At 40.2% G+C, this 17,148-nt stretch overlaps 1 protein-coding gene across 1 annotated transcript in view; it reads right to left on the bottom strand.

Moving 5' to 3' along the window:
- parp8 (poly (ADP-ribose) polymerase family, member 8) overlaps positions 1 to 17,148 on the bottom strand; it is a 141,116-nt gene that overhangs the window by 37,842 nt on the left and 86,126 nt on the right. Inside the window, exon 7 of the mRNA XM_060907274.1 lies at positions 8,931 to 9,025. Within this exon, the coding sequence (XP_060763257.1) occupies positions 8,931 to 9,025 (95 nt within the window). The remainder of the gene's footprint in view (positions 1 to 8,930; positions 9,026 to 17,148) is intronic.

A 17,148-nucleotide genomic window follows, 5' to 3' on the forward strand; every position in this document is an offset into this window, starting at 1 on the left:
GGAAGATACGGCAAAAAAGACCTAAGACAGTTGAGCAACTAGAATCCTACATTAGACAAGAATGGGTTAACATTCCTATCCCTAAACTTGAGCAACTTGTCTCCTCAGTCCCCAGACGTTTACAGACTGTTGTAAAGAGAAAAGGGGATGTCTCACAGTGGTAAACATGGCCTTGTCCCAACTTTTTTGAGATGTGGTGTTGTCATGAAATTTAAAATCACCTAATTTTTCTCTTTAAATGATACATTTTCTCAGTTTAAACATTTGATATGTCATCTATGTTCTATTCTGAATAAAATATGGAATTTTGAAACTTCCACATCATTGCATTCCGTTTTTATTTACAATTTGTACTTTGTCCCAACGTTTTTGGAATCGGGGTTGTATACCATGAATATTGATAGCAAGATAGTTTTCTCACACTGCTTATTTTCTTTCCTAACTCTCCAAAAGTTCCACAGTGCTGCATCCAGTGCGTCATTTTTACACTTTACACATGCACATTGCTGCATCTTAACTGTAGACACAATGGTCCGGTTACATCGCTGCTCTGAAGTTAGCCATAAAACCAGACAGGCTTGTCTACGGAGTCCCAGGAGTGCCATTAAAAATAATAATAATAATAATAATGATAATAAAAAAAAGAATAAATCTGCAAAAGAATAAGAAAATAAATAAAAATAAAAGAATATGAAAATGAAACGCAGAAATAAAAATAAAAGAATCAGAAAATAAATAAAAACAAAAATAAAAGAAGATACATGCAGAAACAGAGATAAAAATAAAAGAATAAGAAAATTAAAAAATTAAAAAATGAATAAAAAAGAAAAAAATGCAGAAATAAATATAAAAAGGATAAGACCATAAAAATAAAAGATAAAGAAAATACATTATTTTCTTCATTACTTTTGCTATTCCCAATTCCTTTATATATATATATTTTTTTTTCCACTATTATTTTATTTTTATTCATTTTCTTACTCTTTTTCAACATTTATTTTCTTACTACTTTGCAGATTTATTCTAATTATGGCACTCCTGTGACTCCATACTTGTCAAAACAGACAAAACAACAAAACCAGACAAAACAGATGTCTGCCACTACAAAGGATCAGCTCTGTGTTTGTTTCAAACGGTCCTCTTTCTTCAAATCACACAAACACAGCCTTGAATTCAAAAATATGCTTTCAATAGCTGCTTTAGCCCAAAGTACCAGATTTTAGAGATGAATCATTCTTCATCTCCGCCTGGCAGTGTTTGTAATGATTCCCGCCTCCTCTATGTGTCATATGTGTACATTTTCTCAGGATGTTAAGAACACACATGCTGTCACGATACGCTGTGGTAATAATGAGAGTAAAAAGGCTTGTAATCAAACCCTGTATCATGCTCGTCAGTTAGAATAAGGCCTTGAAATGAAATATTTATGACACCGCTTATGAACATGTCAGCAATGTGTACAATGCTTTCCATAATTAATGGCACCTTTCATGAAAATGAGCAATTTGTTTTTGTTGTTGTGTTTTTTTTAAACAAAGTTTTTTAAGCAGTGCATTTTTCATGATCACCCTGACCATTAAAATGACATACTGAGAAACATGATGATAGTTTGCATGACTATTAAAATGTTTTTTTTTTAAGAAACCTTTATTCATGACATGCACACTTCAAGCACAGTGAAATTCATCCTCTGCATTTAACCCATCTGAAGCAGTGAACACACGCACACACTCAGAGCAGTGGGCAGCCACACCAGAGCACCCGGGGAGCAGTCAGGGGTCAGGTACCTTGCTCAAGGGCACCTCAGCCCAAGGCCACCCCACGTCAACCTAACTACGTCTTTGGATTGTGGGGGAAACCGGAGCACCCGGAGGAAACCCACGCTGACACGGGGAGAACATGCAAAATTGCTAATCCTAGAGGTTCACATACTTTTGCCACTCACAGATATGTAATAAGGGTGGCACGGTGGTGTAGTGGTTAGCGTTGTCGCCTCACAGCAAGAAGGTCCTGGGTTCGAGCCCCATGGCCGGCGAGGGCCTTTCTGTGCGGAGTTTGCATGTTCTCCCCGTGTCCGCGTGGGTTTCCTCCGGGTGCTCCGGTTTCCCCCACAGTCCAAAGACATGCAGGTTAGGTTAACTGGTGACTCTAAATTGACCGTAGGTGTGAATGTGAGTGTGAATGGTTGTCTGTGTCTATGTGTCAGCCCTGTGATGACCTGGCGACTTGTCCAGGGTGTACCCCGCCTTTCGCCCGTAGTCAGCTGGGATAGGCTCCAGCTTGCCTGCGACCCTGTAGAACAGGATAAAGCGGCGAGAGATAATGAGATGAGAATGAGATATGTAATACTGGATAATTTTCCTCAAAAAATAAATGACCAAGTATAATATTTTTGTCTCATTTGTTTCACTGGGTTCTCTTTATCTACTTTAAGGACTTGTGCGAAAATCTGATGATGTTTTAGGTCATATTTACGCAGAAATATAGAAAATTCTCAAGGGTTTACAGACTTTCAAGCACCACTGTATATTATTAAGAGAAAATATATATATATTTTTTTAAATATGGTTCTCATTAGAATTTTCTTTTTAATTTGCACTAGCAGTGCTGGTGCAAATTGTTATTCTCACTCAGGATCTTTGTACTTTATTATTCTTATTACCTCGCCCAGGACGAAGTCCACCAGGGGGCGAGGTATTGTTTTCGGTTGGGTTTCTTTCTTTCTTTCTTTCTTTCTTTCTTGTTAATGATGTTAGGGGAAAACGGCTGGACCAATCTTCATGAAATTTTCAGGATAGATGGGAATTCGTCTCAAATAGAACCTCCAAAGTTTTGGAAGTCATCTAGTCAAGGTCAAGGTTTTTGTGGCTACCGCCGGTGGTAGCCACTATGTCATCGTGCTGTAAGAATGTAAGTGTAACAATCGCACAGTACGGTGTGAGAGCAGTACAGTGTGTTCTGATTGGCTCAGAGCAGCAGAGAATCAGAATCAGAACCATGTTTATCAGCCAAGTATGTTCACACACAAGGTCAAAATCGTTTTTTCGCGATATCTTCCTTCATATTCGTCATAAGTGCTACCGGGCGAGGCAACACTTGTTGTTATTATTATTCTCCTAACGTTTTTAGGACACTATTTCTCCCTCAGTTTTCAATCAATCATCACCAAATTTCACATGAAGAATACCTCTGGGCTGAGTTATGTTGCTATGACTTTTGGTGCTGATCTGGATCACTGATCCGGAATGATCCATGAAAAATGGGATTTTTTTCAATCATTTATAACTCTGTCAATTTTCATGATTTCTTTCAATCAGTTTCATTTTGTTCACGGCGGCACATCGCAACTTTTCCTCACTAAGCGTCATTCCCTATCTTTTACCATTCCGGATCTATAGGGTACGGTGACCAGACGTCCTGGTTTGTAACAGCTAGCGCAAATTACTGTAACTTCAGTCACAGTGTCTATCTCATTGTTGTTGTTTGTCCTTTAAATCTGAATGATCGTGTATAACGTTTATTTTATACAGTAATTTTTGCTCATGTTTATAAAGCTGACAATAATTCTGGAAGGCACTGCAAGTAAGCAGTTCACTATGAATCTATTCTGGCATAAGCAGCAAATCAGCCAATATGCAAATCATCAGACCCATAGTCAAGCAGCAGTCCTGCAGTCTTAAACTGTCTGGAAAGACTTGTGATTAGAGTGGATTGTGGAAGTTGATCATGTCATGATTTTAAGCAGGCCAAACCTGTGAGAAGACTGGTGTAACAATAAATCACACGCTACATCAATCCACTGCATACAGTCCCTGGGTGAGACAATGATGCGTAAAGCACGTTACGGTTTTCCCATTTCTCCCTTTTCACACATGCATCACCATGACCGTGATGAAATGCTGGATGGGTGAAAACAAGTATATAAACACATGGTCTTCTGAGTGAGCAGGGTTCTAGGGGTAAGCAGAACATTTTAGGGCTTTCACTTGGTGTGCGCTGCTTCTTCAGACCTGCACTCAACTTGGCAAAAGAAGTAGCTTCAGATCTGACTATAAAATGCCGTTGTTTTGTCGTCATGCTGAGAGAAAAAAAAATGAAAAAAAAAACATGTTGTGCTTTGTATCAATGATTACCTGGGAATTGCTCACAAATGAAAGCAGATCAAAACAAAACAGAGGTGTTCACTTGTGGTTTCTCTTGGAAGAAATATACAGCTTAGATTTCTTCCTCTTAACAAACCCAAACAAAATGTGTAATTTTGGTATGTAAAGTAATAACCTCCCAGCGGCTTTTTCATTATTACTTCCCTTTTTCCCCTTCTCCCATTTTACATTTTTGTTTCTTGTATATTCACACAGATTTATTACTCTTAATAAGAACCAAATTGCATTATTACTTTAGGCTGCTTTCACACTCGTGCCGAGACGTATTAGTATAGGTAATCGTATGGGGCCGAGTAAAATTAAGGATTAATTTCACGAGTGATTTCGAAGTTTTGAATTTCAAAACTTTGAAATCACGAGTGAAATTGATCCTTAATTTTACGAGGAACCATACGATTACTTGTTTATAATATATAGGGCCAAATTCATACTTCGGAAGCCATTCAAGTTCACAATATTTGTCATTCATGTTTTCTGAACCAATCAAGACTATCTTGCATGTTTGAATCAGTTTCTAAAGCATTCCTTGTTTTCGCCCTCGAGGACTTTTCGTGATTCTTGAAAAGGAACATCTTTCAGGATTGATCCCGGATATTTCTCTTGTCTCAGATGCCGATCCAATGCTGCCTGCATTACTTTGAGAGAGTCTGGTTCGTAGTTTTTCCCATTTTCTTTCCTCACTTCTGCATAAAACTGCGATAGCACCTTGTCTAACTCACAGCATTCATATGCCACTAGAGAGTCGTTTATTTGTCTTTCCGCGGCCCGTTTCTTAAACACGGAAAGCCAAAAATTCGTACTTTTTTTGGTATTTTCATTTTCGCTTGCAGCTTTCAATTGGTTTATCATTTCTTCGTCAAATATAGCGAAACGCGGCATTGCTGAGTCAGCAGAGTCGGCCATTTTGTTGACAAAATTTGCTAATTTTTGTAACCGTAACCAAGCAACGAACTAGCCAATAGCATTTCAGAAATACGGCCCCGTGTTAAGAAAAAAAGCCCTCCCTGATTGACCAATCAGAATTGAGTAATTTGGCCCTATGTATTATTGATTGATTGATTGATTGATTGATTGATTGATTGATTGATTGATTGATTGATTTATTCCGAACAGTAAAGAAGATATAAAAACAAACAAAAAAAAAAAAATAAAAAATAAAAATAAAAAATGCAATCATCAAAACATCTTCATAAACAAACAGAATAACGTAGCCACAAGGCAATAACATAATAATGTTCGGATAATTATCAATATATTATATTTATCAATAATAAGCAATAAAGGACTGGGATAAAGACTGGAACAAAAATTAGTTTAACTCAAGCAATTTGGAGGTGGTTCGCCTTTGCTGTGACTTTTGAGGCAGAAAGATCCTCAAGAGCTGCTTGTCTGGCTTGACTGTATGCAGCCAAAAAATGTCATTTCATCCCCAGCTCCGAGCCTAACTCCACCCACTGCATAATTCCGAGAAATGCTAAAAAGTGGGCATGGGGCTGGGGGGGGGGGGGGGGGGGGGGGGGTGGTGGTGGTGGGACATAAACTCCTCGGAATGATGAGTCTCGATCGGCATAGATTTGAGGTTTCACAGACTCTCGTTCAAGGGCGGGGCCTGCGGGAGGTGGGCCACCTACCTCGAATTAGAGGGCGTTAACTTTTTTTTTTTTAATAAATAAATTTCATGAGTAGAGAAGTAGCAAATGGTTAACCCTGTACCAGCATCAGCCTTGCAAGGTTCAGGATGATTTTAACCAGTAGATGGCGTTTTGAACCATTTTCAACCCATAAAATGCCTATTTTTATAAAAATTGTCATTTTGTCCATATGAACACCAGCACTGATGTATTTCATCACAGTCCAGCCATGTCATAGCTTACAGCTTAAAAAACACAATTACATGTGCAGGACATCTTTAAATTGCGATATCACGTTGTGTATCTGTGAATGTCCCAAGAATAGCCAAGTTGTGATATTCAGTTTCACTCCATTACATTGTGGGAATTTTGTCAATTAAATATTCAACATGTAAATATCCTTTTATTCTACCCACATTCACTGGATATGAGCGATCGCGCGCTCTGATTGGCTGCTCTACTACTAGGCGATCACCTTATTAAAAAAAAAAATTAGCATCCGTGTACGTTAAACTTTTGTTCAATCTGTTCATTTTTCCTTCATTCCCTTTCCTTCAAAGTACCAAAATATCTTATGGTTCTCACAGTGATTTCAAACCAAGAGCAATTAAAAAATAATAAAACGAGTAAATGTTATCACAAAATAAAAAATAAATAAATTAATAATAATAATAATAATAATAATAATAATAATAGTGAGGGTATTTATTAGGGTTAGGGATAAAATTAGCTCATGTTTTAAGTCGTTCAAATTCTGTAAAGCTGCTTTGCGACAATGTTTATTGTTAAAAGCGCTATACAGATAAATAAACTTGACTTATATACCATGAGTAGAGAAAAACAAAATGGCGGCGTGTTGTTGAACCAACCGAGCACGAAATAAAAAATTCTACTCGAAAACAAACTCCCCCAAAAAATACATAAAAGCAGTAAAATATGGAATAAAGGTATTTGATGGGAAGAATGTATCTGTGCTGTCATTTTGCCGGTTTGTTTACATTCTAAGCGGAAATGATTTTGTCGGACGTTTTGTATAAAGTTTTTATTTATCGAATTTGCAAAAAATAAAAATAAACATGCTCTGCTTCTCAAAATCCAGTGAATGTGGATAGAATAAAACAGTTATTCCACTCAATCTCGTCATACACGGCTTATAGCCGATGAGACGCGTCAGCTCATGTATGACTTGATTTCGTGGAATAACAGTTACTTATTTTTTTCGCGGTCCAGTTTCCATCAAATCCTGCGCTCTGATTGGCTGGCGAGCAGGACCCCGGTTACAGACCTCTGGCGACTCGCTCGTTCACAACAACAACAAACATCGTAGCAATTTTTGTCAACATTTATTTTCGCATTTCTCAGGAGAATAGCATTAATTTTACAGCATGGATAGCGATAACGACAGTGTTCACAGCGAAAGCGAGTTTTACTACCCTGAGGAAGAAGAAATAAAAGAAAACATTTCAGGAGAAAGCTAAAAACCTCTAACTGCTGCTAACACCAAGCAAAAACATGGCTGAATCCTGAATGACTCAATTTTGTATAAATAGGGGACTACATAGGCAGCAAAATGTAGTTTTTTTCCTGCCATGGAAGTGCACTTGTATACCAAGGAGGAAGCCATTTGCATTATAGCCGTGAATGAGGATTCAAAATGGCGGCTCGGCTCGGTTTTCCCTTTCGGCCACTCTCGTTTTCTGTTAGAATTTGGTAAAGAAAAAATTAAATATATTATTTACCAGCTTAAGGTCGGTCCGTATGGTGAAATACCGTGACCTCGGCCTTGAATACTGACCTCGGCCCAGAGGGCCTCGCTCAGTACTTTCAAGACCTCGGTCACGGTATTTCACCATACGGACCTCCCAGCTGGTAAATAACATATATATATTTGTCCTCCATGTTTTTCTTGCTTGTTTCCCAAATTATGTACTTCAAGTCACTCCCTATGTTTCTTACAAGCTGACATTTTTTTCAGCTTTGGAATTTAAAAAAAAAAATATATATATATATATATATATATATATATATTAGTGCTGTCAAGCGATTAAAATATTTAATCGCGATTAATGTCGCGACTGTTATAGTTAACTCGCGATTAATCGCAATTTAATCGCACATTTTTGTCACATGAAAAACCATTGTAATTCTCTTATCAGCATAAAAAAGTGAATGGGCTTGCTTTGTACCAATGTTTTTTTTTTTATTGCAGAGCATAACACGTCTTGTCACAGCCACTGCAAAGTCGGGCTGGAGCCGCTGATGGGAAAACGAAACCTAAGCCGAGCACCGTGGCTCTTCGTCCCGAGGCGCGGGGCTAGCGCGCCCTGCCCGCGCTGGTTCTTTGGGGGGAGGGCAGAAGACTCTGGCTGTGCAGGGCGTGGCATTACAGTCTAGCTGCTATCGTTTTTCTAAGCAAAGTCTCTGTTTCAAGTTCCTGGCAGTTTCAAAAGCTTATGAAAAACCTACATCATGTCACAGAGCGTTAATCTCGCAATAAAAAAATTATCGCCGTTAAAATTGAGTCAAGTTAACGCGATAATAACGCGACATTTTTGACAGCACTAATATATATATATATACATATATATACATATATATATATATATATATATATATATATATATATATATATATATATATATAAACCAGCTGCAGAGCTTTTAAAAAGGCCTGCCCACCTTGTGTCCACTTCCCATTACACAATCACACACAAAACGTGCTGGCACTTGAGAAAAAATGCCAAGTAAGAGTATAGCCATGAGAAAGCTTGCAAAATTTATTCACCAAAATATATTAAGATTAATAGTACTGACTAGCAGTTATTCTTCTAGGGGAAAAAAAAAAAACAAAAAAAACACAAAAACAAAAAAAACCCATGCCCTCTACTATATCATTTATAACATTTCTTTAAATCTGTTCACATTAATTCTTTGATCGCACAATGCCAGTAGTTTTCATTTATGTTCTGTAATGAATTGAAAATGTTTTGGTGCTTTCCTCTTGAATATACAAACCCACTGGCAGACCGTGTTCTTAAGTTTTGAAGGACAAACACTACAGAAGGAAAATTCCTCAGCCAGGGAGAATCTGATTTGCTGACTAAGGAACCAGAAGAAGCAAAAGAACAAGCAGGTACCTGAGAGATACTGCATGATGGCCATATAACTCCCTCACGGCTACCAGGTCAGCCTCCAGCTGTGGGTGTTTGTGAAGCTCCCCATCATAATTCACCTGCCAGGGGCAAACCACACACACACACACACACACACACACACACACACACACACACACACACACACACACATCAGAGGCTAACGCTGAGACATACGCAATAAAAGCAGTGGTGAAGTTTTTTTTAAACTTTAGAGAACTTTAAACAAGAAACTCTGGGAGACTCAAGTCACAACTTTTTTTTCTACTTTGAGACACGAAGTTAAATATTGCCCTAAGATAACACCAAAGATAATCCAATTTATATGCTGTCTCGAGGATGTTTTTATTCAACTCGGCACTGTGACGATGAAGGAAGCAGAACTTCAGGAATAAAGAAGGCGCTCGAAATCCCCCATGAGATGCATGAATAATCTTTATGTTTGCTCAAACACTGTTAGTGGAAGCGTAGAACAGTAAAATGCATTTCAGCTCATAGATGCCACTTATCAAATAGTCCAACTACCCAAATTCAACAGCAGAGCAGGTAGTTTTATTACGAATGCGTACTATATTTCTTCCTGAAACTCTCTAAATATGCAATTCTAGCAATAATGTTGAACATTGTTTTCAATTTAAAATACTTCAAGGAAATATCAACCTGGAATGACCATATTCATTTTTATAACTGATGTGTGATCTTTGGTATCCAAGATTTATTTTGTAATGAAGATAATCTGAGGTGATTGTCAAATAACTTAATCAATATGTTGTTGTGGTTTGACTTTGGTTCATGGTTTTCTACAGTACCCACAATGCCATTTGCCTACCCTCTGATCATGGGGCCAGTGTGAATTAGCCCTCGCTAAAGTGATGCAGGGGCACTTTAGTCCTGTATACTCTCAGAAAATAACGTATATTATTGTACCTTTAGGGGTACAACGGCTTGTCACTGGGGCAGTACCCTCTAAGGTACCCTTTAGATACTGCTTGGGACCATATATGTACGTAGCCCTAAAAATGTACACATTTGCCTCTTTTCCACCAAATCAGTTCCAGGGCTGGTTCGGGGCCAGTGCTGGTGCTGGTTCACAACTCGTTCAACTTGCGAGCCAGCTGAGAACCAGTTTGCTTTTCCATTGCTCGCGGTGCTAAGAGAAGACACGTCATTACGTTGCTGTATACGTCAGTTACGTCGTTGTATACGTCATTACGTCGCCGTATACGTCAGTTACATCGCTACGTTTGCATAAACCTTGGCGCGAATATCGAAGCAAAAACAACACAGAAGAAGCAGCAGCAACAGCAGCAACAACAATAATAATAATGGATGACTTCGCGTTTGTACAGCTGCGGCTTCTTGTCGCTTAAAAATGGCGATCTTTCGCGGTCTTGTTGTTATTGTTGTTAGTCTTAACAACTCCGCCCCCCCGCTGACGTAAGCGGTTCTTTCCTCTGGCCCAGCAGAGAGTTGGTGCTAGCCTGGAACCGTTTTTTCTGGCCCCAGAGCCAGTTCTTTGTCAGTGGGAACAGAAAACCCGGTTCCAATCTAAGCACTGGCCCCAAACCAGCCCTGGAACTGCTTTGGTGGAAAAGGGGCAATTGAGGTCTAATAATGAGCCGTAGGGGGTACTTCAGTGTAGATTGTACCTTGGGGGACAGAAATGGACTCCTACTGTACCCCTATTTCTAACAGTATAGTCTGTCCAGCTCTCACAGCTCATCTGTTAACTCTGTTCAAACACATCGGCATCCTAAACTTCAACTTTCATGCTAATAACCACATGAACACCATTGTTCTTGTCATCATCTGGACTGCTAACTAATCGAGCTGATTCTCTGTCGTTTTTCAGTGCATGTGTGTCATATAGCTGCATTGCATTCTGGAATCCAAATTTCACAGCCTACACTACTTAAACGTTGGATTTCTCATCTACGTAACATTAAGCATTATGGAAAATGGTGAGTGATAAAAGAAGCTCTTGCTCATTTAGAAGAAGAACTTTATTCATCACACACTTGTGAAATTCCTCTCTGCATTTAACCCATCTGAAGCAGTGAACACACACATGAGCAATGAGCACACACACACACATACCCAGAGCGGTGGGCAGCCATGCTAACAGCGCCCAGGGAGCAGCCGGGAGTTACATGCCTCACTCAAGGGCACCTCAGCCCAAGGCCGTCCCATATTAACCTAACTGCATGTCTTTGGACTGTAGGGGAAACCAGAGCACCCAGAGGAAACCCACGCAGACACGGGGAGAACATGCAAACTCCACACAGAAAGGCCCTCACCAGCCGCTGGGCTCAAACCCAGAACCTTCTTGCTGTGAGGCGACAAGTGCTAACCACTTACACCACCGTGCCGCCCATAATTTTACATTTCTGGAGCAAGCAACAAAGCCTGGCCACTTGTTTAAGCTTGTTTAAGCTTGTTTAAAAATTTTCTCCTTTTAAACATTATTCTAACTGTGCTAGCAGGGTCTTCTAACAGAAATAACAAAACTACAGCACTAACCAGTGACACAGGATCAGAACTGTGACACATGTCACAAATAATTAAATATAAACATATTCAATTAGTTTCAGGGTTTAGTTTTCCTTTAGCAATAATAATGATTCATTCCGATAATCACTTCCATTGTCATTCTTCATGCTTTTTTGAAAAGCTTCAGATTTAGCAATTATAGCAAAGAGACTGATCAATTTCAGTATGGTGCTATATAGATCGTTTTCAGGTGCACAGTATTATAGGTAACGAGACCATCAATGTCAAAGCTCACTCCAGCTCAGTCTAGTCCAGAAGGAACGATCTAAAGTGGGCCACCTAGTGCAATAAATGTTGCAAGCTATATACACTACATACAAGCTATATAATAGAATTTATATACACCCTAGGAATACCGACCTATTTGCCAGAAAGAATCCAAAACGGCGAGGAATTGACTGAGAAGAAGCGATTTTTTTGTTGAACTGTTCATTAAGGCTTAAAGTGCATATCACGGGTAAATTCAGGAGCAAGATCAATGCAATTCTCCTATTTTATATTAAACTTGGGTCAAATATCTGTAACATTCTGCATTATCTGCTATTTTTTTTTACCTTGTGCAATACCAGAAAAATTCAGTTGAAATCAAGCCATTTGAGGCGAATTGGTCCGCCTCTGAAAAAACTTGCCATTTGGATTTCCCGGCAAACATTGATTTTCGTGACGTCGCGTGCGGGACGCCTCCTTCTGAATCCTACGTCAGCGCTGGTTTGTTTATGAGAAAACGACCTGGTGGTTTTCTGCAAATTTCTTCAACGTTATCACGTAATTATTAAAATGGTTAACAGATGTATCGTAGGAGGCTGTAGCAACACCAATCTTGATGGGATTAGTACTCATCGTTTCCCAAAAGACCGGACAATGAGAGAGAAATGGGAGCGCTTGGTCTACACAGGCTGTGCACTGAAACCGTGCAAAGCTCGCGCAGCCTGCTGGCGCTTCCGCAGATAACGTCACGAATCTGGCTCCAGACTCCCTTGGGATTTTTTCAGACGCGTTTTGTTATTTTATTTTTTTCTGCTGTAGACAGATGGCCTTGTGCAAAATTACCCTTCTGGATGAGCGTGTAAAGGGACATACTTTCATATAAAAAAAAAACAAAATTGGTCCAGAATATGCCCTTTAATTAATCCATAACTTCATTAATAATTGTAATTAAGCAAATCTGGGTAGAAGTTATATGCACCCTAGGTACCCCTACCTACATGCCAGAAAAAAAAAAAATCTGTGAAAAATTGAGGGAGAAGAAGCGATTTGTGTGGAAACTGCTCGTTAGGATTTAATTCCTCCGTATCTTCATTATTAATTGCAATTATGCAAATTTGGATAGAGGCTATATGCACCCCAGGCGGACCTACCTTCCTGCCAAAAAGAATAAAAATTGGTGAAGAATTGAGAGAGAAGAAGCGATTTTCATGCAATGTGGACGCCGCCGGATGGACGCCGGACGGACGATGGACAACACATGACGGCATGTCAGGTGGATCAGCTAATAATACAGAATGCCCATCCAGGTCACCTAAAATCACACGATGATTTAAGCAACTTTTTATTTGCTCTAACATGACATCACCAGACTGCTACTTAATTCCAACTTCTTATATTCATAACAAGGCAAGTTCACAGATAGTCAGAGTGCATACATCGGAGTGGCGTTCATAAATCGTCCTTTATTTAGCAAATCTGTTTGTAGAACTGTTTTAATTTAATCTATGTGAAGTCAACTGTCTGAATGGTCCAGATAACTTAAAAAAAACAACAACTGTTTGACACATTTTCCTGTCAGGCTCTAAAAATCAATTCTAATCAACAACGTTTATCTGTTTGCTTGCGCTCCACTTGACTTGTCAAAATCTCATCTCATCTCATTATCTGTAGCCGCTTTATCCTGTTCTACAGGGTCGCAGGCAAGCTGGAGCCTATCCCAGCTGACTACGGGCGAAAGGCGGGGTACACCCTGGACAAGTCGCCAGGTCATCGCAGGGCTGACACATAGACACAGACAACCATTCACACTCACATTCACACCTACGGTCAATTTAGAGTCACCAGTTAACCTAACCTGCATGTCTTTGGACTGTGGGGGAAACCGGAGCACCCGGAGGAAACCCACGCGGACACGGGGAGAACATGCAAACTCCGCACAGAAAGGCCCTCGCCGGCCACGGGGCTCGAACCCGGACCTTCTTGCTGTAAGGCGACAGCGCTAACCACTACACCACCGTGCCGCCCGACTTGTCAAAATAAGTACATTATAATTCATTCAATGCATCAGAGAAGCAAATCTAGAAACATCTAAACTAAATCAAACTAAGCAGCAGTAGCTATTGTAGCGTGAGGTTTTCTACAGGCAGCATACTGTAATGAACATCAATAATGATATAGATGATAAGTTCAACAAAAAACAGACCGCATGTTAAAACTATAATGAATTTCCCGGTTACATAATTACACTTTTTGACCATATTGGATGCGATATAGAAGCGAGTTATTTATAATCGCGCTATCTGTTATTAACCATGAACTGGCCTAGTGGGTAGTGTGTCCGCCTCTCGATTGGGAGAGCAAGTGTTCTACTTGCGGTCGGATCATACCAAAGCCCACCATAAAAATAGTACCTACTGCCATCTAGCAAAGCATGATGTGAGTAGGGAGTCAAACTCTCGCAGTTACCAGAGGACCAGCCCCCACTGTAATACCAGCTGTATAGATAGTTTTCACATGACGTCACAGACTCGGGGATTCCCTAGTGGCGGCCATCTTGTGGGTCAAGCTTACCGTACGGGTCACTGAGCACACATTATAACGCGCGAGTACAAAGTCTTCAAAAGAACCCAAGCAGGCTATTTAAAGCTAGCAATGGTGCACACCTGTTGTATTCATGGCTGTCGTAATAGGTCAGATGATGACGTCAAGCGGAGCTTTTATGGAATTCCCACTGTACGGGAGCACGAAGGCGAGCAAACAAAGAAACTCAGCATACAAAGGAGAAATCTATGGCTTGCAAGAATCAACCGCAAGGATTATCAGCCTTCCAAACACAGCAAAGTCTGCTCCGATCATTTTATAAGTGGCAAGTTGTTTAAATAAACAATCAATTGTGCTTAAGTTTGTTTTTGGAAACCAAAACATCGTGTAAACAATCTCTGGAGGATGCCTAACTGGAACTGACATGGTACTGTAATACCACTAATGGATGTAAAATTTGTCTTAAATCAACTCGATATTATATACACACATATATTTATATGCAGTGTTGAGAGCTCTAAAATTCCAATGTTTACATACCTTGGCTGTAATTAGGACACGACTGTCACTTGTTTTTATATGGTGGACTTCACGGACCCAGCCACAGACAAAATAATTGTATGACTCCAGCGACTTGTATGCTTTGAGGTCGTCAAGTGTGTAGGCACTTTTACTATTCATGAAATAGTTCACAATATCAGGGTACGATATGGATGGCAGCCCTGCATAGTCACTTGAAAATGCATCTTTGTCCACTTCGTAGGGGTCAATTCCCCCAATCAAGGCCAGTTTGGCTGCATACCATTGTCGTGAGATGTCGTCCAATGTATCTATATACTTCCGTTCGCTTGATTTTGCCGACATTGATCTTTATTTTAGAAAACTGACTATATAACTTTATAAATTTGTCCGAGATAACGTAGCCGGTAATAGCGATGGTCCGTTTTGTTAGCCCCGCAAGATGGCGGCTGGAGGGCGTTCCCCGGAATGCCGTGACGTCAGTGAAAACTATCTATAGGCAAGAGGCCGAGGTCTATAGAAACGGAGATCGGCGCTGCCCAACGCACCTTAAGGGCCTGGTTAGCACTGGGAAGGGAGATTGCCTGAGCAGACCAGGTCCTGGCATGCGAAGGGCTTTGACTTTTTTTTTTTTGACTATCCGTTATCACCCAGATGAGGATGGGTTCCCTTTTGAGTCTGCATCGTCTCAAGGTTTCTTCCTCATGTCGTCTCAGGGGTTTTTTCTTCGCCACTGTCGCCTCAGCATTGTTCATTAGGGACAAATGAATTCATTACGGATCAATTTATTAGATCATATGTTTAAAATCTTTATTTTTCTGTAAAGCTACTTTGTGACAATGTCTACTGTTAAAAGCGCGATACAAATAAATTGACGTGACTTGGAATGCATTTGGTGAAATAAACAGGCATGAGTACTTTGTTTCCTATCATGACCGAACGAACATGCTGAGCTCCTTAAGCACCATCACCCGATCACCTCAGTGCTGAAATATAACTTTTCCCCAGAGGATCTGAAGTGATGATGATGATGATGTAGCCTGCAGTGACTGAACGCTTCCAGAACCACAATGGATGTCAGAGCCGTAATGGGGCCACATTACCGTGAGCGAGTGCCAGTGTGCATTCACAGCCACCGAGGGTATTAGAGGATTCATATTCATTTAAACGACAGCTCGCTAATCAGTCACGAAAGTCTGCAGTGAGTCTGGTTCATGGAGGGTAAATCGAGTTCACATGCCCCGGCTTTACTATAATGGATTTTCTCCAGTGAGCCGGTATATGAGTCATTTAAGGACTCGCTGGTGCGGACGTTCATATCTGTATGATGGAAACCTTCTCTTACCTCCTTTGATGAATGTACTAATAGCTTTATAGAGCAAAGAAATCCGAAGGGTTTCTGGCTTTGATTGGTTACGAAATTCCTTTCATTGTCTTACCTTCGCATTATTAATAAATAAGCCGATAAGCAAGGACGGTAGTTCAAGTTCACAACACCACAAATGATAAAAATTCTGCAGATGTGTCAGATTCATATGCACGGGACGAGCAGATTTTGTGTTCCACCCGTTAGTTTTAGCTGTAGTTGCACAGTGGACAAGTTAACAACCAGAAAAAAAAAACTAAATGCAAAGCAAAAGTTTTAATTTGATATGTAGCTACTGTATGTTTAAACCTCGGTGCTGTAACCACAGTGTGTGTTTCCAAATCCCAGCAGAAGTGGTTGGTAGAATGTTTTTTTATTCAACAGATTAATTAGTGTGCACGGATAGCAAACAATCATTTCAGAATAAAGATCCCGCAGGTACGTTGAAACGTTGACAAAACCTACGGTCACCAAATCTCACAGCCGAAACGTTGGCTAATGACTTGCTGACGTTTTGTCGAGGGCACAAACGTGAAGTGCTACACGATCATATACTGACTGTTTTTTTATTAATCTGCATTAATGCATTTTTAACCGAGTCAGTTAGGTTTCCGGGTGATGAAAACATAGGACTGAAGATTATATTTGTGCTTTTATTTGCCCAGTGTGCTAGCTAAAGAATGTACACTCACTGGCCATTTTATTAGGAACACCCATCCACCATGCCGTTATCTCATCTCATCTCATCATCTGTAGCCGTTTTATCCTGTCCTACAGGGTCGCAGGCAAGCTGGAGCCTATCCCAGCTGACTACGGGCGAAAGGCGGGGTACACCCTGGACAAGTCGCCAGGTCATCACAGGGCTGACACATAGACACAGACAACCATTCACACTCACATTCACACCTACGGTCAATTTAGAGTCACCAGTTAACCTAACCTGCATGTCTTTGGACTGTGGGGGAAACCGGAGCACCCGGAGGAAACCCACGCGGACACGGGGAGAACATGCAAATTCCA

This window comes from Neoarius graeffei, chromosome 24 (assembly GCF_027579695.1).
Source record: "Neoarius graeffei isolate fNeoGra1 chromosome 24, fNeoGra1.pri, whole genome shotgun sequence".
Classification (NCBI taxonomy): Eukaryota; Metazoa; Chordata; class Actinopteri; order Siluriformes; family Ariidae; genus Neoarius; species Neoarius graeffei.